This window comes from Sphaerodactylus townsendi, linkage group LG05 (genome assembly GCF_021028975.2).
Source record: "Sphaerodactylus townsendi isolate TG3544 linkage group LG05, MPM_Stown_v2.3, whole genome shotgun sequence".
Taxonomy (NCBI): Eukaryota; Metazoa; Chordata; class Lepidosauria; order Squamata; family Sphaerodactylidae; genus Sphaerodactylus; species Sphaerodactylus townsendi.
The window spans coordinates 12,499,191-12,524,622 of record NC_059429.1 but is presented as its reverse complement, the minus strand read 5'-3'; the positions used below and the strand labels follow the sequence as shown (position 1 = coordinate 12,524,622).

Below are 25,432 nucleotides of genomic sequence, written 5' to 3'. Positions count from 1 at the left end.
TACACGAATCGGATTATACACGAGTATATACGGTATATTCCTTTTTAGGAATTACCATTCTCTAAAAGTCGGGAGACGTCCCGTTCGTTGACTAAATTATCTCTTTCTGGTAGACACAAGGCCACCATGTTCTTGTAACGTTTGTGTAATGTTTCGGATATCTAATGTACGTTTATATTAGAGCACCTGTCACTATCAAAACTGCACTGCACTTTATCTCCTTTGTAATACCATTGCTGCTAGTGGGCACAGTGTCTCATTTTATATTCCAGGTATACACATTGCCCCCATTCGTTACATTTTGTAATCCGTTCACATGAAACCAAGGCTGAGAACCAAAACCGCCATTTGAGCCTCCAAGCGTGCACCTGGAAGTTGTGGGTCAGAGCTGTTTGTCTGCTTTTCTGGACCAACACACACACACACACACAAGGTTTGGCGGCAAATCCAAATGTGAGGAAAAAACCCAACCATAAAAGGAACAAACCACAGTTTACAGACCTGATTCTAATTCTGGTTTCTCAATATGGACACAGTACTAAACTGAAATTAAACCATGGTTTGGAGGGAAGTCTGGCTTGAGCCTGAGTGTAGAAGGGGCAGTCTTCCACTCTGCCAGTGTTTCAAATATCTTGTGGAAAGGTCACGAGACATTAGGACCTGGGTCCTTTTAGCAGGAGAGTTCTGACAATATTTTTCAGACAACCATTTTTCTAAACAACAACTGTTGTTGTCTTCTTTGCTCCAGAGATTTTGGGTTTTTTTTAACAAAATGGTTTTTTTTTTTAACAAAATAGCAACTTGAAGCCATTGATGTCCTATTTGCGCAAAAACAAAAAACCCACCCACACCAAAACCTGTTCCAACCCTGTTTTACTTACTTGATTCCTGGAACTTCACAGGATTTGGGCCTGGAGGATCCTGTCTGAAAGACAACAGAGCAGAACAAGCCAACATGAGACACGTAGCAGTGAATGCAGAGCTGAGAACAGCTGTAGTTTCAGAGCATCAGTGGTCCGAAAGATATCTTGGCCCAAAAGATACCCAGTTAACCTCAATCAGGGCCCTTTCTGCCCTGACCCCAACCTGATGGAATGCTCTGTCTAGTGCAGGGGTGTCCAACTCTGGCGCTTCAAATGTTTATGGACTACAATTCCCATCAGCCCCTGCTGGCATGATATTCAATTCTACCCCTAGTCTAGTGAGACCCAAGCCCTGGGAGATCTGAGTCAATTCTGCACGGCCGACAAGACAGAGCAGTTCCGCCAGGAGTACAATTGAGGCTGCTACAGGCACAACCACCCCCATTAGAACTGTGCACATCTTGTGATTTAAAGGAATGCAGAAAAGCTACAGAATGTGGCTCTGAGACACAGGCTTCAGCTTTTGTTTAAAGAAAAAACACACACAAGATTCTAGGGCCTTATGACTGGTAATGCTTGAAAGGTAGCGGACAGAGCTTTGCAAAGTCTTAAAAGCAAAGAATGCTGAATAAAGGCCAGGGGCTCTGAAATCCCACACAGCATTCTCACATTCACACAAACGCACAATGCCCTGTGATAAACAGAAAAGACAGCATCGCACAGATTAAGCATGGGCAAATAACTTCTATTTTGCTTCATAAATCCACTTTCCTTGAATCCTACACAAGGATCTAACATCCCAGCTTCCCCTGGAGGCTACCACTATGCAAACATTCCATCTGTAGCCAAGTCGGAGCAAAACTGGACGCGGTACCTTCTTAGTGTCCCATCCTTGCTTTGAAAGGTTTTTGTCTGTCTCCGATGTGCCTTCCTCCATGCCAGGGACGGTCAACAGTAGGACTAGGAGACAAATTCAATACATTTCAGATATGTTTTGCCAAGTGTACATTTGTATTCAGGTGTGTTTAGCTATTTTTTGGAGCCACCGGATCAGAAGTGTTGATTCCACCCATGCCTTCTAGCTTTTTTGACATTCAGCCTTTGGCCCTTTCCTTTCAAATATGCATGCCCCCCACTTATAGAATCCCAAGTCCTTTTCAGCAGCCTTTTCAAGGGATGAAACTGGGAGAGACCCAAAGGTAGCCAATTGCCCCGATCAGTTGCCAAGCTCGGCCGAGCTGCTGCTGTCCTTTCAAGTCACCTCTTTTCTGTTGCATGTCCTGGGACCCTCCTGAAAAAGGCTCGGGTTGAGCTGGGGCCATGGTACTCTGGTGCAGGGCAGAATCCGAATTGGTCCTGAGGAGAGAAGTGGAGGAAAAAACATTACATGCTTCTACTCAAACTAATAAAGGGCATTTGGAATAACAGTTCTTAACTTTTTTTTTTTTGAGGGACAGGGTGGGTGGGTGGGGGGAGAGACCTCAGCCTTTTTCTTTCTTGGGGACTTCCGACCTTGTCCTAACTACTCACTTCCTTTTCCACCCAAGGGAGTACTCAAAACAAGAGGCCAATTTGCTTATGTATGATTAACACATGAGGACAGTGACTCCCCTCCCTGCATTTCTGAAGCACAAATTATCCCCACCGAGACAAAGAGGGCAGAGCTTTCCTTGTTACAGCTCCTGGCAGGTGGTATTCAGTGGTACTCTGCTGCTAAACCTCTGTGTACTTCAAATACCAGTCATCTGGCACACGGGCTGGTTTTTTTTTTGGTGACACTTGGTAAGATGTGACAGTCATTTTTGTGCCTCCCGCAGCAGCCATTGTGCCTCCTACCACATTATGTCAGAATTCAAAAGGTGCCCGCAAGTTTGAAAAATGTAGGGGCCACTGTTTTAGGGTATCTGTGGACTTTGGGTCTGCTCCTTAGGTTCTTAACACAAGCTGGACCACTGACCAGGGTAAAATTCTGCTTAATCTGAACACCTAAGTTAGAACAGACTCCCAGTCTTAGACTATACAAGGACTCTGGTAGGCCTGGCTGCAGTTAATATTGCTACTAGCCAAATGGTCAGCTATGGTTAAATTCAATAAGGGAAATCTGTGCACGAGTCCTGGATGACTGAAAATATTACGACTGCCTCCCCTTAAAGCAGATTGAAGACACTTAAAAAGCCCACGAACTCGAAATGCATCTGACAAACAAAATGCAAGAGAAATAAGATGGAATACAGACCTTCTCCAGCTGGTATCCGAAGGAGGTGACAGATACACGGTACCATATGGACAACTGTCCACGTGAATCAGGAAGTCAAGGGAGAAGAAAGTCACATGGAGTCTCAGAGAAACCTTCTGCAAGACATCTGCTTTGGCCAGATGTTGCAGACCCAGCACACAACAGTGGGATGAGTACACTGAGTAGGATCCTGTAGATCCATTCCGCCAGTAATAGGGCTTTCCTCTGGCACAAGGAATCCTCCCCCGATTCAAAAGACTGGCCATTTCTACATGTCTAGGGCATACCCAAAACAAACCAACCTCTTGGGTTTTATCAAGGCAGAGTTCTAAAAAAGGAGAGTCACTGAGTGTCGCCATGTCACAAGGCCAGGACTGTAGGGATCCACGCCTGTCTGATAAATCCTGGGTTATTCTTTCCAGATACTCAAAACCGCTGAGTTTTCCAGAGATTTTATTGAAAAAAACAGAAAATAAGAAATGTTCTAATCAATAGATTTCTCAGCTAATAGCATCGTTCCAGGCTGGTTTTGTTTCAGACCTGGGATCAGGAGTAGCTTTCCCCTGCCCGGCCTGGATTAGGATTCCCCTTTGTTCCCTCTCTTTGGTTCTCAGGTAAACTCTGTTTCCTGGCCCTGCTGTAAATCAGCTTCTTTGTTCTACCACCGTTTGGTCTCTAGCTTCCTTTATGTAATTTATTCAAAGGCTTTTGGCTTCCTCTCTGGAGATCAAAGGTCCTTGTCAGGCGAGTGTGAATCTGCCTGATACTGTATCCGGAACAACCTCTTCACACCTCTCCTCTACGCCTCTCCTTTATTTTGCTATATTCAGACACCAGATAAAATGTCGAAACAGAGGGCTGCACAACAACCTAGGATTTGTTTTCCACATGCAAGAAACAAATCCTCTAGTGTGCTTAAGCCACAGATTGTCTGCTTCTTCCTCTCTTCCACCTCCCAGCAGGGAGGACATTCTCCCTCCTCTTCCTCTCTCAATGGGTAGGTGGCTTAGAGGTGAGAAGCCACGGTTTGTGAAATCAGATGCCACAACTAACCACCATGGGCGTAACCATGGTTCACAAGCCAGTCATGAACTCCAACTGACCATCTTGGTTTGCTGGACTGCATTCAGACATCACAATTAACCAGGGCTCATTGAAACCAAAATACAGGTTATCCCAATATCTGAATGCATCCATCCCTCTTGCTTTCCACGTGACCTCTTCTTCCGCTTCAACTTTATTCAACTACTTGAAGCAGTTCCTTTGGTCTTTTCCACGGCTTGGTGTACAAGGGATAGAAATCAGGGGTGTCCAACTCTGGTGTTCCAGATGTTCATGGACTATGATTCCCATCAGCCCCTGCCAGCATGGCCAATTAGCCAGACAGGATCTGAGTACATCCGCCCTCCATCTCCATTCTCTTGCCACTATGCTAAGCCAAAGGATATCTGTCTGCCATGCTTATCCACAGACAGTGGGCGGCGGTGGGGTGAGCCCAGGCGATTCCGGTCACGATACACTCTGTCCACCAGCCCGTGGTGTCGAGTAGTCCTACTGGTGTCTAATCCTGATGACTGAAACGGAGTCTACAAAAAACAAACACACACAAGAGAACCTCAAAGTGAAGGCACAACTTTACATGGTTAAGGAAAGGGGAAACAGAGTACCCTCACCAACACAGTTTCTAGGGCCCAATGGCGACCCTTCAGGCATCATGATAACCTCAAGAGCATTCTAAAAAATGTACTTCTAAAAAATGACCATTTGGGGATTGCTTTGCTTACTCAGACCAAAGTTCCAGACCAGTGATTCCCAACCAAGGTTCCGTGGTACCCTGGGGTGCTGTGAGCATGTCCCAGGGGTACCGCGGCAACGCTACCGCCCCCCCTCACTTTTGTGGTGTCTCTCGCCGGCACCAGCAAGGATATGGAGCTGGTCCAGGGGGCAGGGCCTGCCACAAGGTCAGCAGCCACTTCCCACCCACCGCCACCCTGGGAGGGGAAGGTGGGGGGGGGGGTGGCAAGCAGGGGTACTGGGAGGGGAAGGTGGGGGGAGGATGGTAGGGGTACCGTGAGATATGAAAAGTGAGGTCAAGGGTACTGTGACATCGAAAAGGTTGGAAAACACTGCTCCAGACTGTAAGGCGTTATGTTTCTAATGCCGGAAAGCCTTAAAGCAGCGGTTAGCAGCCTCACTAGCAGCCTTCAAGCAGTGGCTGGACAAACACTTGTCAGGGATGCTTTAGGCGGATCCTGCTTTGAGTAGGAGGGTCGGACTAGATGGCCCCTCCCAATTCTATGAAATCGTATGAGCCTAAGGTACCTTTGGAAAGTCTCAAAAAGCAAGACAGACAAGGAACAGCTCTCTCCCCAATCCTTTCCTCCGGAATCTGGGTTCAGGGGATCTGGTGCCAGAATCTGGATTCAGAATCAGGTGCCAGGAGAGCAGCTGGGGCTCAGCAGTAGTGCCTGCTTTGCATGTGGGTGCAATTCCTGGCACCTCCACCCCCAGTGTCAGGCAAAAGGGTTTTGGGAAGCCACTGACAGTCAGAGAAGGAAGCACTGAGCTACAGGGCGCACAGGACAAAGGTTGGGGGTACCCAGAGAGCAGGAACTGAGGGAAACCTGGGCTGAGTTTGTGGTGCTTTCAGACACTTCCCTGGGTGTGGCCAGAAGCAGAAGCCGCCTGCCATGAGCCAAAAGGCCCCTGACTTTTTGCCTGAAGGATGCAGCCTGAGGCTCTGAAGTGAGCTGGGCCAGTGGATTCAGGACCCACCCAAGATTTGGAACGTTTGTGTCAGGATAAATGCTAGGAAAATGGATCAGGGGAAAGCGCTGCTGCCTTTCTGCCCCGCTTCCTGGCTGCTAAAGGGGACCATCCTAGAGCAGATGTTCTTTTGCCCTCTCCAAAACACTTCCTGCTGCTGGTGCTGCCTCCGCCAGGCTTCTTATTTCCAAGCTCTATTTATTTCAATATCTTGAGATATCAAGAGAATTAGAGTTGGTGTCGTGTGAGTGAGCTTCTTTTCTTTAACTTAAAGCAGCTGGCAATATGGAAGGGGGGCGAGGGGGAAGGCGGGGGTGGCAGTGTGAGGGAGAGGAAAGGCTGGCCGTCGGCAGAGGGAAGATCTCCAAGACAAAGCTGTGCTCATTGGCAAATCTGTCCCAATCTGGTGGCAATGCACATTAAAATTGCACTAGAAGTGGTCTCGCTTGCCGCGGAGAGGATGGAAAGTGAAAGCAGGCTTGAGGAAACAGGTCCGTACAAGAAATCTTGATGTGACAGACATTCGCCCCCATCACACAGCAAGCACATTGTGAAGAATCCATCACAGAATTTGAAAGAAGCAAAGCTGCTCTTGGTCTAGAGAACAGGCGTCAAACTCGTGGCCTTCCAGATGTTCATGAACTACAATACCCATCAGGCCTTGCCAGTATAGCCAATGCTCATATTGGGAGAGACTGATGGGAATTGTAATTCATGAACATCTGGAGGGCCGCGAGTTTGACACCCCTGGTCTAGAGTCTGTAGCTCTTTAAAACAAAATCAGGCAGCATCAGCCAGGCAATAGTGGTACTGGGAAGCAGAAAGGAGGCAAGTCTTACCTGGAAAGGCAGGTCCATGGCACTGCTCCCAATCTGATTGACATTGGGTAGGGACCCTCCATAGTACTGGCCACGACTCTGACCCAGCTGTAAATACTGTGTTTTCTGCAGCTGCAGCTGGGAAACAAAGAGAGAAGAGGGGGGAGAGAATGAGTCAAATTGCATCAATTTTTCATGGAGACGGAATAAATGGTGCCTCAAGGAAGATAAAATTCAGAGACCTTGCCCACCCCTTTGTGGATGGGTCACAAATAACTCAGTATGTTTACCGTGCAGAAAGTCCCAGGTAAAATCCACAGCAGTTCCAACAGCAGATTTTGGGAAAGGCTTTTCTTTCCCAAGGCCCTAGAGAGTCCCAGCCACTCAGAGTCATCACTAGTGGACTGAACAAGGGTCTTGCTTTGTAAAAGGGATATTCATACACAAACTCCAGAAGGTAGTGAAGGAAAAGGTTATCAAGTCAGTCATACACACACTTCTACGCTTGTCTGAACTGCACTCATTTGAACTGCTGCAAAACAGATGTGCTGGTCCTGCACATCCAAGTAGTTGGCTGACTATCTGCTCCATGTTCATCAGAAACTGTAAATTGCATCACCACTTGATTTCTGTTATTTTTAAACTACAGTTTTAGAGTGTTTTAAAAAGGCTATTGTTATATGTTATGTGATAATTATGTTGCTAAACATTCCAAGCTCAAAAGAGGAAAGGTGGTTTAGAAGTCAAACAAACAAACAAACAAACAAACAACAACAGTCAGATTGGCAGAAGGCAGCCCTGCTGGGATCCACACGAATACTACGTCGATAAAAGTTGTAATGAAAGGCCAACAACCAGCTAAAGATCTGGCAGCTGTGAAATCTACAACAACAACAACAACAACTGTCAGATTGGCAGAAGGCAGCCCTGCTGGGATCCACACAAATACTACGTCGATACATTACAACTTCCTGGGCCTCTGGGTGAGGTTCGAGTTGTAATGAAAGGCCAACAACCAGCTAAAGATCTGGCAGCTGTGAAAACTACAACAACAACAACAACGATGATGATCCTCCACTGGAACTTTATGCAAGAATTACAACATCAGGGTGGCTAAAAACTGATGGGAACATGGTCCAGAGAAAATGACAGAAATGAAAGTTAAGATTTTGTGGGGCTTTTGAATCCAAACGGACAAAGTGTTGGCGTAATACAAACTGGACATCACAGTGATCGAGGACAAGAAGGTGACCATCATCGACATCATCAACACAGCAATATCAGGGGACAGCACAGTCGATGAAAAAGAACGTGAGAAGGTCACTATATATCAAGATTTGAAAATCAAGATTCAGAAACTATGGCGCAAATCAGCTGAGGTTATCCCAGTGCTAATCGGTACCCAGACTGAGTACAAACAAACGATCCACTGGAATTTAGGCAAGAATTACAACATCAGGACAACTAAAAACTGGTGGAAACATTGTCAAGAAAAAGGTCTTGGAAAACGAGAAGGTCAAGATCTTGTGGGACTTTTGAATCCAAACAACCAAAGTGTTGACACATAGCACACTGCACATCACAGTGATATAGGACAAGGAAGTGACCACCATCAACATACCAGTAGCAATATTTGGTGACAGCAGAGTCAATAAAAAGAACATGGGAAGATCACTAAATATCATGATTTGAAGATTGGGATTCAGCGACTATGGCACAAACCAGCTGAGGTTGTCCTAGTGGTACACGACACCCTGGGTGCCATTCCAAAAACACTAGCACAGCACTTGAAACATCTTCGAATTGACAAAATCAGCATCTGTCAGATAGAAAAGCCGGTCCTGCTGGGATCCGCACAAATACTACATCAGTATATTACAACGGAGGCGGAGTGAAGGGAAACTGCGCCCGGGGTGCGCGCGCATCCCTACCGTAGCATCGCCCACCCCGTCGATGGCCCAGCCGCGCCTCCGCCACTGCTTCGCCTAAGATACTGCCCCGCCCCGCCCCGCCCTGCCCCACCCCGTGGGTGCTACAACACTGCATTACAACTCCCTAGGCCTCTGAGTGGGGCTCAAATTGTAATGAAAGGCCAACAACCAGCTAAAAAACTGGCACCTGTGATATTAGATAACAAAGACGATAATAATGACAACTGTGCTGTTGGCACCAATTTGTCTTCATCAGATGGTCTTCCACTTTCACGAGTTCTTTTTTCCAGAAAAAAAACCTCGCCACCTTGACTGCCATATAAATAAGCTGCAGTCACTGGAAAGCATCTTTGTGGATTAACAGTGTCATGGCTTCCTCAGCAGATAAGGGCCTGCCTCCTTGCCCCCTGCATCATGCAACACTAAACACAGCCTTGATCAAAGCTGGATACATACAGAGACGATGAGAGAGTCCTTCCCCCACTAGTTCCGAACAAGTGTATCAGTCATTGCATGTCCTCTCACCTTTCCATCCAAGAGCTCAGGTCCACTTTATCCTCAGTTAAGAACCCCACAAGGTAGGTTAGAGTCAGCCTCAGCTCACCCAGCAATCTTCATGGCAGAGTGGAGATCTGAATCCAAACAAGTCTTCTGTCCACACTCAACCACCGTGACAATCGCACTCCCAGCTAGCATTAAACTAGTAAAAAAGATACCCAACTTGAAATCCGCCCATGCATGGGTTTATTGCGAGCAGGTAAAGAGTACAGAGAAAATGAAATGCCGGCTATCAGGGGGTTAATCCACAGTGTCTCTTCTATTGGGCTGATGCTGATGTTCTTTATTTTCCATCAAAGGGGAAAAGCGCTTATTATTTATTTGCAAAGTGTAGGCTCGGGCAAGGGTGAAGTGACACTCAACAGTGAGGGTGGGATGAAAGGTTTGTCCAAACTATCCTGGGTATAAGGATAGAATTTACAGTTCAGTCATTCCTATATGTTTTACAGCATAGGTGTCAAACTCGCAGCCCTCTAGATGTTAAGGACTACAGTTCCCATCATCCCCTGCCAGCATGATGCTGGCAGGGGATGATGGGAACTGTAGTCCATAACATCTGGAGGGCCGTGAGTTTGACACCTATGTTTTACAGGGTTAAGGAATGGGTAATTTGTGGGCTTGCCCTAAGATCACATGACCATGGACCATTGTAGAACAAAGCTTAGACACCTGTAAAGTTTTAGCTGCTGCTTACATTAAAGTGGATTAATCCCATTCCTCATTCTGGTCGGCTGATTCAGAAATGGTATGTGATGCCACAAGCGGAAAACTGGGAGAATGTTAGATTAAGCTGAAAGTCATTTCCTTGCTAGAACTGGAAGATAAGGGAACTGTGAGAGTTACAACCAAAGAAAGCAAGGAAACCTAATAAGAAGAAAAATTCTGAAAGAAACATGCTTTCTACAGACTACTGTTACAGAACTAAAGCAGATTGGGAAGCGCTTGTGGCTTGATAGAAACTCTGATAAAGGTTCGAATGGTCACAGATTATGTCCTCAGCTAATGGCTACTACATGAGGCAGATTCATCTTTAAAGACCTGCACAGGTGAATGAGGCATTTACCCCATTTAAACTAGACACGAGGGCTTGGCTTAATGTGTTATTAGAACAGCATTATAACAGGGGTGTTGTGTGGTTTCCGGGCTGTATGGCCGTGTTCCAGTAGCCTTTTCTCCTGATGTTTCGCCTGCATCTGTAGCTGGCATCTTCAGAGGATCTGAGGGTAGTAAAGCAAGGGGAGTATATATACCTGTGGAATGTCCAGGGTGGGAGAAAGAACCATTTGCCTGTTAACAAGTGGAGAGGGTGCAGTTAGCAAGCTTGATTTGCATGTGTTTGACTGCTTACTGCCTGGAGTCAAAGGGCTAGTGAACACCACCCAGAACACCACCCACCACTCTAGGCAGTAAGCAATCAAAGGGATCAAAAGGCCAGGCTACTACAATGCAGATGCCCTCACTAATTGATTATGCTGCCTTCATGGTTACTCACATGCTAAATGGGTGGATCCCACCCAACACATGCAAATCAAGCTTGCTAATTGCACCCTTTACACTTGTTAACAGGCAAATGGTTCTTTCTCCCACCCTGGACATTCCACAGGTACATATCCTCCACTTGCTTTACTACCCTCAGATCCTCTGAAGATGCCAGCCACAGATGCAGGTGAAATGTCAGGAGAAAATGCTACTAGAACATGGCCATACAGCCCGGAAACCACACAACACCCCAGTGATTCCAGCCGTGAAAGCCTTCGACAATTTCATTATAACAATTTGCCGAAAAGACTGAAGCAGGGGGAAAAAATCAAAACTGCTGGTTGCGCTAGAACAAATCTCTCAGCCTGGAAAGCTGCATTTGTAGTGCCAACGCAACGTATCAGCTCTTGCTCACTGTTGTTCTGAAGAATAGCACAATCAATGACTCCAGGAAGTCCTGAATGCTATGAGAGCTGCCAATCTAAAACTGAAAAGGGCGACAAAGGTGTTGTCGGTGATACACAATTGGCACCTTCAGGAGACACCATTTGTGTTGAAAGAATGAAACCAGATAAAAATGCCACCCTGCAGACTCGATGCTACATTCAGTCCAAGAGATACATTCAACTGTTTGAACATTTAGGCCTAATTTGTGCACAACAGTTGCACCTCTCTGGAATTCTTTGTTGCTTATTATTATTGTTAAAAGCGGCATCCAAGTTGTTTTTTTTTTTTTCTGGCCTTAAGCCAACCCTATGAATCAATGTCCTCCAAAACATCCAACCATTAGATACCTCAGTGAACGGAAAAAATGAACGGTACCACCAGCAAATCAGCAACTGACCGCCTGAAAAAGATATCTGCAGGATACAGTATTTCATCAGTGACAATGCCCCACAGAATTCCAGCGTAGCATTGAGATGGTTTGCCAGATTTCACCACACCACATCTAGCCCAAACTCCGCTCAGTCAAATGTACTTGCAGAAAGATGTATTCTGACTGCCAACCATCTGAGTTTAAAACCTCTCAACAACAATGGTGATTTATAGAAGTTATTGCTGATGTACAGGGGCAAGTCATTACAGAACGATTGGTCCCGTACATACTTTTAATGGGAAGATGCATTACAGCTAACCTGCCATAAGGTAATGTGCTGGAGTCTAACAATGGATGTCTCAGGAGGAGGAAGAGATATCAGATGCTGAAACAAAAAATACAGTGGAACCTCAATTTTTGTTGGTAATCCGTCCGAAAAGAATCGATGAAAACCGAAACCGATGGAAACCGAGGCAAACTTTTCCATAGGAATCAATGTAAATCCAATTAATCCGTTCTAGGCACTCTAAAAAACATACCCAAAACACATTTTTGGTGAATAAACATAGTGTTTAATGCTGAAAACAGTAACAAACAACAATAACACTAGGACCAGCTTCAGGAGCCAGTGGACCAATGTGGCATCTTCAGAAAGCTGTCCAAAGAGGTCTTCTTTTCTGGCGCCTTTTAAGATTTCCATTCGAAATGGGGCAAGACATTGTCGTTAAACAAGTTGCGAACCTGACCTGCAACAGCTTTGTCCAGGTGATTTTTTCTCCACAGGCCTGCACTAAATCTTACCGGTAAATCAAATGAAACCGAGGTAAAATCGATGAAAAACCGAGACAAATTTGTCACTGAAAAAAATCGATGAAAACTGAAACCGATTAAAACTGAAGGCAACGAAAACCGAGGTTCCACTGTACTGGCTTGGCATGCATGTGAGCCTTCCATAGTGTAAGCCAGGGGACCACATTGGCATGAAGAAGTCAATCTGCTTGTATGTGGGGTCAAAATCTGCTTGTATGTGGAGTCAACTGTGGAACAAGCATATCCAAAACCTTCCTGTGATCCAGACTGCCAATGAAGACAAGTGTGTGAATGTGTAAAGTGCTGGAGAGTCACAGCTGATTTATAGCAACCCCGAAGGGTTTTCAAGGCAAGAGACATTCAGAAGTGGTTTAACATTGCCTGCCTCTGCATAGCGGCCCTGGTATTCCTTGGGGGTCTCCGATCTAAATGCTAACCAGGGCCAACCCTGCTCAGCTCAGGCTTGATGAGATTGAACTCCTCTGGGTCATCCAGATCATGAATTAAAACTCACTGCACTGTAATAATGGAACATCAAGGGGGTTCTCCAGAGGACTCTGAAGCCACAGGTTTCAGTTAGTCAACAGAAAGATAAGACATCCAGGCATGAGGAATGGGACTATCAACAAGATAACCCAATAAATATCCATGGTGAACCAAACTTGAGGAGATTGACTACTCTCTGGAAGCAGTGGAGAGGAGCAGCAGTGGAGAACGGTCCATTGGTTCACTTACCGTGAAGGAGCCTTCTCTTGTAGGCGATGGGGCATCTTGGTGGGTGATTCTCCACCCCATTTCAGGGAGGCAGGAAATAAATTTCGTCACTTCTGTCAGTCTAGGAATCAATTTGCAGTATTAGAGCTGAACTATGATCCCACACGAGGAAACAGATGGGAAAGACAACGACTCCAAATGGAGAAACAAACAAAAGGTCAATGAACATGAACAGTAACATGAACTATAACAGACAACTGAACATGTCTAACTAGTGACCTAGGGGAATCCCAATCACTACTGTTATATTGATGACTGAGGAGGATAAGTTGTAGAAACATGAGAGATGCTAGCACTGGGAGGGCCAAGATGCCCCATAGCCTACAAGAGAGAGAACCTTCAGGTAAGAAGTGAACCAATGGACCGTTCTATTGCAGGCTCAGAAGTAACCAGTGGTGGGACCTCCCTCAAAGCAGTGTCCCCAAAAAAGGGTGGAGCTATCAAGTTAGGCATCTATGATGTGTTCCAGAACTCTGAATCGCCCCAAGGCAGTTGATACAGCTCCCCACGTAGTTAAGCCAGTGGTGCTTAGCGAAAAGATTTAGAAGGGTCGTGTACCCATGGCTGCCTTGCAAATCTGTTCTATTGTGGCTGTTGTGTCGAAGAGCTGCGTTAGTGGCTGCTGACCTAGTTGAATGGGCAGTAATCCCTGAGGGGACTGGGAACCTTAGAGGCCTTTATGAGCTTCCACAATACATGACTTAATATTTGAGCTAATAGAAGCTGCTGTCATGGACATGCCTAATTTTGGTGGGGCCAATGTTAATGAAGAAGGTTTGTGTTTTGTCTGATTGAGTCAGTCGCGGATAATGAAGCGCTTTGAGAATAGATCTGACATCCAAATTATGCCACAGGCGTTCTTTGGGATGATTAGATGCGAGGAGCAGAAAAGATGGAAGAATGATGTCTTGCTTGCAAGTGAAAGCTGGATGAAGCCTTGGGCTTGAGCGTTGGAGTCTCTATGCACGAGGAGGACCACTTTGTCATCGTGGAAGATGATGCACAGAAAGTTCGGTCTATGGAGAGAGCCCTGAGTTCTGATAATTCTCCTGGCTGTAGTGATGGCTATCAGGAAAAGAGCACCTTCAGTCCTGAGTTTTCAGCGTAGGGTGAATTGTCTGGATGGGTTCGAATGGCCCGTTTGGCTCAGGGCTGAAGAGCAGTGTGCAATCTCCATGAAGGGAACCGATGATGAGTATTAGGAGGTTGAGACTGTTGCACGCCTTTTAGGAATCTGAGGATGTCTGGGTGTTGGGAGGCTTCGACAGCCTTAGACAATTGTGCCAGACTGTAGATAAAAGCTACCTGTCTTCTTAGAGTATTACATGGGAGACCCGATTGAAATCCATCTTGTAAAAACTCCAGCACTGGCGCTTAGGAGATGGAGTTTCTGGATTTACCTTCTTACTCTTGGCCCAGCTGTGATCAGGTCTTCATGTATATCCATAGATCGTGGCGTGCGGCCGTCTGGAGGCCAGAAGGGAGGTATTGGTTACTGCCAGTGGGAGTAACCTTTTGGCTGTTAGGATTAGCGCTCAACCCTCCAGGCGGTTAGATGAAACCAGGCAGAGGTCTGGGGTGCCACAGAAGGGGACCCCTGGAAGGAGGGAGGTCGGAGGCTGCTGGTAGAGGGGAATGGAGGAGAGACAGACTGGCTCTTGTATCGCAGAGAACCATGGTCTCCTCGGCCAGTTGGGTGCCACTAGGATGACCTGGAGCCTTGGACAGTAGTATCTTCCGAATTGGTTCGAATGAGAGGAATGAGGGGGAAGGCATGCAGGAGACGAGGCTGACCATGTGGCTGTGAGAGCGATGCCTCCACTGCAAGCGCCTCTGGATGAAAGAACCTGGAGATGAACCGTGGTAACTGTGAGTTCCTGAGCCGTCGCAAAGAATCGACTGGCAGAGTCCCTAGGTGTTCGCGTGATGTTCACAGAAACACCTTTGGGTTCAATGACCATTGGCTGGAGATGGTTTGTCCTGCTTAGCCAGTCGGCTTGCAGGTTCAGGGGATTCCCTGAATGTGTTCTGCCCTCAGGCTCAGGAGGTGTTTTCTGCCCAAGAGAGAGGATTTTACAGGCTTCTCTGTGTGCAGTCTTGAGGATTTTGATCCCCTTGATTGTTTATGTAGTGTAGCGCTATGTTGTCACGTCTTAGGATGAGGCGTGCTGTTTGAGACAGATTTGTGGAAGAATAGAAGAGGGCTAAGTTAAACTCACTTCCAGTATGTTGATGGGCAGTCTGGACTGGTCTTCCGTCCACTTGCCTTGACCGTATTTGTTCCCGAGGCTGGCTCCCCAGCCTTGGAGGCTCGCATCTGTGAATATTTGTAACTGGGATGAGTGCAGGTACTGCTTCCCCTGTGAGAGGTTCCTTTTGCACATCCACCAACGAAGTTGAGACTTTAGGGATTGCGGGACTTGCAATCTCCTGTCTTTCTTGAGAATGATGTCTTGTTGGTAGGGACGAAGAAATTGTTGTAGTGGTCGTGCATGGAACCTCCCCCATTGGGTGAGGTCGATGGTTGCAATCAGCATGCCCAAGAGTTTCACTAGTAGAAGAAGAGAGGCTGAAGGTCTCTGTAGGAGAAGACTTATCATTTTCTGGATTTTGTCTATTTTCTCCCCCGGGAGGAAGAGAGCATTTTTGTTGGAGTCTATGATGGCTCCGAGGTGTGTTAGACGTTGAGTAGGGATCAAGCAGCTCTTGTTCATGTTGATCAGGAACCCATGGGATTTTAGGGTCCGTATGACCCGATTCAGGTCCCGAACTGCTTTGTCCTTGGATTGTGACCGTATCAAGAGGTCGTCTAGATAGGGGTGAATGTGCACCCCCTGCTGTCGAAGAAGGATGATGGGGGCCAACATAATCTTCGAAAAAACTCTCGGGGCCGAGGCCAGCCCGAATGGGAGAGCCCTGAACTGATAATGTTTGTGGTTGACCGCAAATCTGAGGAACCTTCTGTGGGATGGTCTGATGGGCACGTGAAGGTATGCCTCGGAGAGGTCTAGGGATGTCATGAAGTCTCCGGGTCTGAGTGCCTCTGAGATGGTCCTGAGGACTCATTTTGTAACTCTTGAGGTCTGATGAATTTGTTGGCGGTTAGTAGATTCAGGGATTACTCTCCAGTCCCCTGATTTCTTAGGACTGTGAAATGCAGTAATGTCATAGAAGAGTCTCCCCTTCGGAACAGCTTCTATGGCACCATTTGAGGAGATGTTCTATGGCATTCAGAGTTCTGAAACTTTGTCCTTCTTGTTGCTTAGAGGGGAAGGGAGGAAGTGTAGGGGAAGGAAAGAAACTCTATGGCATAACCCTGGAACAGCTTCTGTCGTCGGAGTGTCGGCATGGGGGGGGCCTGTCCCGTGCGCTTCCTGGAAAGGAGAATTCCCGATCCCCACCTCGCGGAGAGTCAGGACTTGGAGGGATTTGCATCCCGTTCTGATGTTTTTTGTCAAACTTGGGCGAAAATTTTCCTCTCGGTGAAAGGAACTGAAAGAACCCGCAGGGAGGACCAGGAGGAGTTTCTGTTCTCTCTTGAGTGTCCAGGAGGAGCTCCCTACGGTCTCTAGGGAGCCGTTAGTAAAGAGCCGTTGAGATCTGAAGAAGGATGTTCTTGGCCAAGACTGGGATTTTGTCTGATCGAAGGAATTTGGGTAATGCCTTCTTTTTGTCCTTGGTTTCCGACTACTGGCGTGGAATTCTAGCTTCGTCTCGAATAAGCGTTTTGCCTTGGAAGGCGTAACTGGTGATGATTAGAGTTTTGGATTAGTGTCGACTTGCCAGGCTCTAAATCCAGGCATTGCGACAGGCCACCAGGGGGGGGGAGGCCATGGCGGCGGGCTGACAGAGACTAAGGCATCAAAGGGAGGCATCTGCGATGAAGGCAGCTCAATTCTGATGCGTTCGATGCCCTCTCTAGCTGCTACTGTCATTTCCAGGGGCAGGATGTCTAGGACCCGATTAGACCCGGGAAGAGGGAGTGCTCTGGCCACCGTAGAGGCTGGTGCTATGGCTGGCCTTCATGGATGTAAAGCCCAGGGATTCATGGGATCGCATACAGGCATGGTGTCTGATCTCTTGTCAAGGAAATCTTTTAATATTGCCTTAGCCTTCCTTGACCAGAAGTCCCCCAGACTGAGTGGCAACCACTGGAGCATCAACAGGGGATCTTCATGATGGATTCGACATATTCCGGAACCAGGTACTTGGCGTCTCTGGCGTAGAAATGGTGTGCTTGTTGGAAGCGGGGCTTCCCATTCTTTACGTGATTTTCTTAATAGAAGAATTCAGGTATGGGAACGCACCCGACTTGGGGTTTCCTCTTGTGGTAGATGTTGCTTACTGCCCTTGGGGCATCCCTTGATGGGGAACGCAGCAGGAGGGAAGCCCTGGGATTTGGGCATCATCAGAGTCGTGCAGTTCGAGTGCCGGTGGTTTTGGCAATTAAAAGGGCCAGATCCTCATCTTTGGAAACATCGGGAGAGGAGGCTTCAGCAGCACTAGTTTCCACCTCTTCGAGGTCCGGAGAAAAGTCGCTAGGGAGATTGAGGAGTGGTCCTCATGCATGCACTGCCTTCCTCCTCATGAGGGAATTGCAGGGGATCTTCCATTGGGATTCTAGGGTAGCCCCTAGTTAGCCCATGGGTAGAAGGTGAGGGACCTAGGAAGTAACCCCCTAGTTTGCCCACCTGGAGGGGAGGCGATGGTGTCCTGAGGGGGGGGGAACCTAATGCACACTCTCTATTGAGTGCCTGTAGGGAGGAGTTCCTGCACCTTGCCGCCTGGGGACCTAGGGTAGCCCCTGGTTGCCCAGAGCTGCTCCTGGCATAGTGGTTGAGGACCTGTATCCTCTGAACTAGAAGGAGAGGCTCCTGAAGTTTGTCTTCTATAGCCCTATTGAGGAATGTGGCAAAGTCCGAAGGTGAAAGAGATTGCCAGTTAAAGGGTTGAGAGCAAGATTGGTACAGTTCACTCCTCTCCTCCTGGGTTGTTGTCTCTCTGCTCCAGCCCCCCCACCGCAGATAGCCTCGAGGCTGGCGGTGGGTTTGAAAAGCCTCTTCGCCGCGCTCCGCAGCGTCTCCGTGGAGGGGGGGGGCTCCGCCTCTCCAGTCCCCTGAGGGGAGAACGAGCGGAGAAGGCTGATGTTCTGCCGTTTGGGCTCCTTGCACACTTTCTGTCGCGAGGAGGTTGTTAGGAGGCTTGAGCTCGGCGGCGTCGGCCTTGGCAGCGGCTCGGCGCTTGGCGGCCGTTTAGGCGGCGGCTTTGCTCATGATCCCACGTAGGGGGCGGGTGGCGTTGTTTTTCTTCGCAGGCAGTGGTGCAGCTTCGTTAGAGGCCCCTAGGGGGGGACCCGTTGGGCCATGGGGTTTTAGAGGAGTGCTGGCAGGGACTTTGCTGGCATGTGCTTTCGAGGTGGCCTCAGCAGCCAGCCGGTGGAGAATCCTGGGGGGGAGGGAGAAAGCGGCCCGTCGGCCATTTGCAGAGGTTTTAGGCGGAAAGGTTCCCTGTGAGGAGAGCGCTATCACTTACAAAGTAGCAGGAGAACACACACGACAGTAGAAAGATGAAGACACAAACAAAGAACACAGCTAAAACAAATAATAGTGACAGGAGGACGAATAAGAGAAAGAAAAGCAGGAATAAAGGTACCAGCTACCCGGGAATTCCGTGCACTCCTGTCCTGGGCAGGGAAAGATACTGCAGGTAAAATTGGATTCCCTAGACTGGACAGGAGTGGCTTGAGGAAATTCTATTTCCTGCCTCCCTGAAATGGGGTGGAGAATCACCCACCAAGATGCCCTGAGCCTGCAAGAGAAGAGAAGTGGGACAGAAAATGCTAGGCTCCTGAGAGGTAGGGCTTGCTATTAGCTCTGTTGCTCACTCTCTGGAAGCAGTGGAGAGGAAGGAGTAGCAGTGGAGAAGAGGGGTGGGACAGAAAGAGCTAGGCGAGCTCTGATTTTCTTTTTGGAGGGTTTTTCTCAAAGCCAAATCTTTCAACAGTGTGTTTTTAACAGGGGTTTTTCCCTTTGTTTTCTTTGTTCTGGCCATGTGCTTGCCCCATGCTTCCAAGAGGTGGGGCTTGCTATTAGTTCTGCTGCTCACTCTCTGGAAGCAGCAGCGACTAGCTTTATCTTTACATCACCTTCCCTCCTCTGAGCACTGCCTTGCATTCAATAGAATTTATGGATTCTATATCAAATGGCTCACATATAGTGCTTTAGGCAGGAAGTAAAAAATGCTAGGTGGAAATTGCTTCCCAGCATAGGGAACCCAAAGGGAATACAGTTGAACCTCAGTTTTCATTGCCTTTGGTTTTCATTGGTTTCAGTTTTCATTGATTTTTTCAGTGAAAAATTTGTCTCGGTTTTCATCAATTTGCCTCAGTTTTCATCAATTTGCCAATTTTCATTGATTTGCAGTAAGGTGCAGGGGTTTGTGGAGAAAAATCACCTGGACAAAGCTGTTGCAGGTCATGTCGGCAACTTGTTTAATGACAATGTCTTGCCCCATTTCAGAATAAAATCTTAAGAGCCGTCAGAAAAAAGACCTCTTTGGACAGCTTTCTGGTGCGACATTGGTCCACTGGCTCTGAAGCTGGTCCTAGTGCTAGGCTTCTGAGAGGTGGGGCTTGATTGTTACTGTTTTCAGCATTAAATACTATGTTTATTCACCAAAAATGTGTTTTTGGTATGTTTTTTGGAGTGCCTAGAATGGATTAATTGGATTTACATTGATTCCTATGGAAAAGTTTGCCTTGGTTTTCATCGGTTTCCATTTTCATCGATTCTTTTCAGACAGATTACCAACGAAAACCAAGGTTCCACTGTACTCATATCAGCCAGGAGGTACCCCCTCTCCAAACATGAAAAGGACAAGTGAAGACAACGTATCGAACAGCTTCACTCCTCGCTGCCCCTTGGAACAGCACCCCATGCAGTGTGGCCTTTTTCATAGGAGCAGCAGTGGCGTAGTGGTTAAGAGCAGGTGTACTCTAATCTGGAGGAACCGGGTTTGATTCCCTGCTCTGCTGCCTGAGCTGTGGAGGCTTATCTGGGAAATTCAGATTAGCCTGTACACTCCAACACACGCCAGCTGGGTGACCTTGGGCTAGTCACAGTTCTTCTGAGCTCTCTCAGCCCCAACCACCTCACAGGATGTTTGCTGGGGGGGGGAGGAGCCCCTCTGTAAGCCCCTCTGAGTCTCGTACAGGAGAAAAAGGGGGGATACAAATCCAACTCTTCTTCTTCTCCCAGTATATGAGCAATGAGCAATATGAGCAATGAGCAATATGAGCAATGACAACATCCCATGGGGCAACTGGACAAACTGGAATCCCCTTACATGGCCTGGGCCTGAAATCACTGATATGCGGAGGAATCCTAGAAACATCGTGGTTTAAAGAAAGTGGGTCACCCCTTGAACCTTTGGTAAAGAGGAAGATGGCCAAATGTCTGGCAGCTGACCCGGGGTATGTATGTTGTGATATGTGTTTCCAATTATAATCCAGAGAAAGAAATCTACCTCAAAAGTCAGGAGAAATTTGTATTCCTTAAACAATGGCCAGCTGCAGTAAGTACTGGCAACAAGTAAGATCCTTGGAATCGACACAGCTGTGGTTGCCAAGATACTGCAAATGTGTGAGTACATAACAGCTCGCTCTCTCATCCACGTGCACAATTCTCCTCATCCCAATAGATTGGTAAATAAGCCACTATGGGGCTGTGAGGCTGGGAAGCAATTTGAAGAACCAACACCTCCTCGCGATGCAATGTTTTCAAATCCCTCTCGCCTGCTTCAGGTTCTCAGAAATAAAAAGGAAATCATTTTTTTAAACAAGGCCCTACTTGAAGACAAAAAGAGAAAGGCTGGGGGAAAGAAGAAAGGTTCATTTCCAATGATTCCTGTACTGGCCTTTTAAATAGTTTTTGCAAAGTGCAGCCCAACTCTCAGACCCCAGAACAATCACCGTAGGAACTCGGGTGTAAAGATCAAAATTTGCTTGCCGCCCACACCGTCTCTAATGTCATGGGGTTGGTTTTTTGGTTTTGGCGAAGCATTTTTGCTTCTGGTGACTGACAAACCCTGGAGACTTTACAGCACTACCACCCCCCTTCCAACAAGCAGGCTGTGTTGCCAGAAGCTAAATTCAAATGCAAAGGCAATCCCTTTGTCCACTTCTTCAATGCCTGTTTCGGTGCAACAACCTCATAACCTCCACATCCATGATTCAGGTGACCTCCTCCCCAACTCCCCCCACACTGGGTGGAAAAACAGCATTCTTCAAACGTGTCACATGTAACGGAGGAGAGCCACCAGTGAGCTGTGATAGTAACCGTATGAACAGGCACAGCCTGCGTGGTGCCAGCGTGGTGTAGTGGTTAAGACCAGGTGAACACTAATCTGGAGAACTAGGTTTGATTCCCCACTCCTCCACATGAATGTCGGACCCTTATCTGGTGAACCAGATCTGCTTCCTCACTTTTACATTCTTTCTGGGTGACCTTGGATTGCTCACAGTTCTCTCAGAACTCTCTCAGCCCCACCTACCTCGCACGGTGTCTGTTGTAAGGAGAGGAAGGGAAAGGAGTTTGTGAACTGCCTTGAGTCTCCAAACTCTTCTTCAGAGCTTTTCAACATCACCCCCTCCCCAAACTTACCACCAGAAACGTTAACAGGGTACAACATTTTCTGGGAGGGGCCAGTCACTGTCCAGTTGTGGTAGCTCAATGGCTCTGCTGGCAGAGGCACTTGTCAAGAATCTTAGCACTCCTCCTAAACCCACGTGGGGCAACAAAATACATAAAAAGAGAAACACCCCCACTTAAGACAGCTCAAAAAACCTACTTCAAGGGGAAAGCCTTTCCTTACATCGAAAAAACATGCAAATGGTTGCTCAGGCAGGCCAATGGAACGAAGTAGCAGAAAGAGCCACCAGCAGGAAGAATTTTCTAGACCAGACCTGGGCATTTATCACGACTGTGAATACATCCTTCTAAAGCCCGGATGATTCCTGACTGGCCCCCCTGCCTTGCTGAGGAGTGAAACTGAAAGCCCGCGAAGCGGTTGCCTTGGCTGCTGGCTTCTCGCGGGGAGCCTTCAAGATGCCTCTCATGCCTTGCTGAGGGCCGAGGCATCTTGAAAGCCCCTTGAAGCCGGTTGCCTTGACTTATGAAGCTATGAACTCAAAAGCGAATACCGCCCTAAGCCTTGCTGGCCCGGCCCTCCACAATATTTTCTGTTTCTTATGCGGCCCCATGGAAAAAATAATTGCCCACCCCTGTTCTAGACTGAACTCTCTACCAGCCTCACTTCTGAGACAGAAACACTGAACCTCCCCTACTAACTGCAGCAAATTGTGTGCATGCTGTCTGGACAATGTGCACACGTTTGAACTTCAGGAGCCCCTGCAGCAGAAACCTTGAGGGTTGAGGCCAGCACAAACTGCAGCTTAATGAACGATATTGATACAAGAAACTGCCTTAAGAGAACTCCGCCCCCCCCTCCGGGCCACCTAGTCCAGCATAGTCCATTCTGGCCGGCAGTGGCTCACCAGAGTCTCAGGATGGAAAACGTCTTTTCTGACACCTGCTGCCCAAAGCATTTCTAATTCTGGACGCGACCAGGCTGGCCCTCTATCACTGAGCACGACCTCTCCCACTCTACGGGCTATCAGACATGTTGTCTGGATCTAATAAAAGGGATTACATGGATTGTGTTCTTGTCTCTGACTGCCATTAGTCCAGTGCAGTTTCTTGAACAGCAGGGTGTGTGTGTTTGTGTGTGTGTGAGGATGGGCGAACGGAGTGGCTGGGCTTAACATTCACCCAATAGGCCCAGAATCACTTTCTCACTGCGCTCTTCACAACTTTGTCGCCGCCATGTTAGGATCTGGTACACTATGGACTGCGTCAGTGGAGGAGGGGAGGAAGTGAGAAACCGAAAGCAGTGAGTGCCTGGCAAAGGAGGGATGGATGGATTACAGGGCTTGGCTGAGAGACAGCCAGAGCAGCCCTGAATCTCAGGTAGCAAATGTTTCGCCTGACTGTGAAGGAAATGAGCTCAATCTTGTGCCACTGGGTCATTTCCCATAAGCCTCTATCGTGCACAGTTCCAATCCTGCCACAGTCTTGCCCCAATACCTGGGGATGATACAAAAATCAGAGGATGGGACAAAAATCCAAGATTCCCCCCCAGTAGCCCCAAGAGAAAGGAATCCATTTATTCCCCACAGTATATACAGGTTAGTCCAAAAGGGGCAGGAGAGAGAACTAGGTATGCACTAGGAAGAAGAGAAGAGAAGAGTTTGGATTTATATCCCCCCTTTCTCTCCTGTAGGAGACTCAAAGGGGCTTACAATCTCCTTGCCCTTCCCCCCTCACAACAAACACCCTGTGAGGTGGGTGGGGCTGAGAGAGCTCCGAAAAGCTGTGACTATCCCAAGGTCACCCAGCTGGCGTGTGTGGGAGTGCACAGGCTAATCTGAATTTCCCAGATAAGCCTCCACAACTCAAGCGGTAGCTGGGAATCAAACCCGGTTCCTCCAGATCAGAGTGCACCTGCTCTTAGCCACTACGCCACTGCTGCTCCATGGACCTCCACGGACCTCCACGGAGCATGCCACTACAAAGAAGATCCAGGAAGAAGTGGCATATTGATTCACAAATCTCCTAAGCTCTTTTGGTGACACACAGTATAGATTTATGGAAGGGCCAGCCTGCCTAGTAAGTGCGTATGGGAAGGCCCCGCAACTGAGAAAGAGGACAGATGTTCAGATTCTCAATGATGAACATTTACTACATTCAAAAGACACACTCAAGCTAACGTAGCTGCCAAAGAGCAGTCTGACAAATCAAAGTCCCTGATTCAAATCTTACAACCACCATGAAAAGTAGGCCGTCTTAAGGTAAGCCCCTCTCCCTTTTCCCCATCCAGAAAGTGGGGATAATACCGACCTGCTTCACAGGGCTGGTGTCAACATAGTACCGTCTTTATATCCATTACTACTACTACAAAGGTATAACAATGATCAGAGTTCAGATACATCTGCCAAAGAGACTGAATCTGAAGAATTATGTTAAGCGCTCACGACAGTACACAAAAGGTACCCAGCAAAAGGAAAATAAGGCAGGCAGCAAAATCTACTCTACCTTGAATGAGTCAAAAGAATGAATATGCACGAACGTACACATATGTGAAAATTATTATATTGAACGGCTAAGGCTGTGGAGGCACTCAAAACACAGCGAGTCATTTAAGGCCCAGTTCATATATACAGGTGAATCGAGTGGACTGCAGGACTTACAATCAAAATATGGGGACCAGTACAGGCAGACAGTTCAACGCTGAACTGTACTGTTTTAAATGCACATGTCTATCCACAATGTTTTAATAAACTGCAAACTTACAACTAAGATATTCTTTCTGGAAAAATCAGTGTTTAGTAATCCACAATTGCGCTGTACAAATAATTAATCCTACTCAAAACAATAATCTGTAACAGGAAATACACCCTTAAAGGTGCGCAGCAAGAGCTCTATCCGTAACAGGTCATCATTCAGCCTTTTGCCTTCGTGTAGGTGACTCGTCAACGAATCCAGAATTACAAACAGGAGGCTGTTAGTTCAGAAATCGCAAATCAGCCATTCCTCATAATGTCAAATGTTTTTGAAGTTATTCAGACTAGCCTCTGAGTCAAGCCAAGCCAACTCAAGCCGACAAGCCTTCCGGATAATACTTTCTTCACTCTAGCACAGTGGTGGCGAACCTATGGCACGGGTGCCAGAGGTGGCACTCAGAGCCCTTTCTGTGGGCACACGTGCACAGAGTCCATCATGTGAAGGGGCGGAAAATCACCCCCCCACACCCCCACACCCCCATCTAGGCTGGCTTGAGCACGATCCTTTACCAGGGAGTAAGCTCAGTTGCTGGCAACGGGGCTTGCTTCTGAGTAAACTCTCCTAGGGTCGTGATTCACCCATTTGAAGTGTTGCACAGTTGCTTCACCAAGCTTACTCCTGAGTAACGCGCGTCTCAGAGCCAACTGGTTTTTCTAAACTAAAACCTCAGTATTCAGGCTAAATTGCCGCGTTGGCACTTTGCGATAAATAAGTGGGTTTTGGGTTGCAATTTGGGCACTCTGTCTCGAAAAGGTTCGCCATCACTGCTCTAGCATCTTCCAATGACCTGCTGAGCAACCATTCATTCAGATTTCACGGGCACGTTCTTTTCTGCAGGACCGCGATGCATCCATCTCCCTATGCCATGGTAATCGCTCTTGAAGATCTTAAGAGATCGAACCCAGCACTATCCAGAAAGCTTGTCAGCTTGGATCTGCTTGGAGGCTGGTCTTAAACTGAAATGTATAAACCTCACAATCC

The 25,432-nt window shown here is 47.5% G+C and overlaps 1 protein-coding gene across 1 annotated transcript in view; it reads right to left on the bottom strand.

The window, feature by feature from the left end:
- Positions 1–25,432, bottom strand: part of CRTC1 (CREB regulated transcription coactivator 1) — an 83,515-nt gene that overhangs the window by 26,310 nt on the left and 31,773 nt on the right. Inside the window, exons 2-7 of the mRNA XM_048497296.1 lie at positions 6,705–6,821; positions 4,548–4,685; positions 3,100–3,161; positions 2,125–2,219; positions 1,738–1,823; positions 882–925 (exon numbers count right to left, since the gene is read on the bottom strand). Coding sequence (XP_048353253.1) covers positions 882–925; positions 1,738–1,823; positions 2,125–2,219; positions 3,100–3,161; positions 4,548–4,685; positions 6,705–6,821 — 542 coding nt within the window. The remainder of the gene's footprint in view (positions 1–881; positions 926–1,737; positions 1,824–2,124; positions 2,220–3,099; positions 3,162–4,547; positions 4,686–6,704; positions 6,822–25,432) is intronic.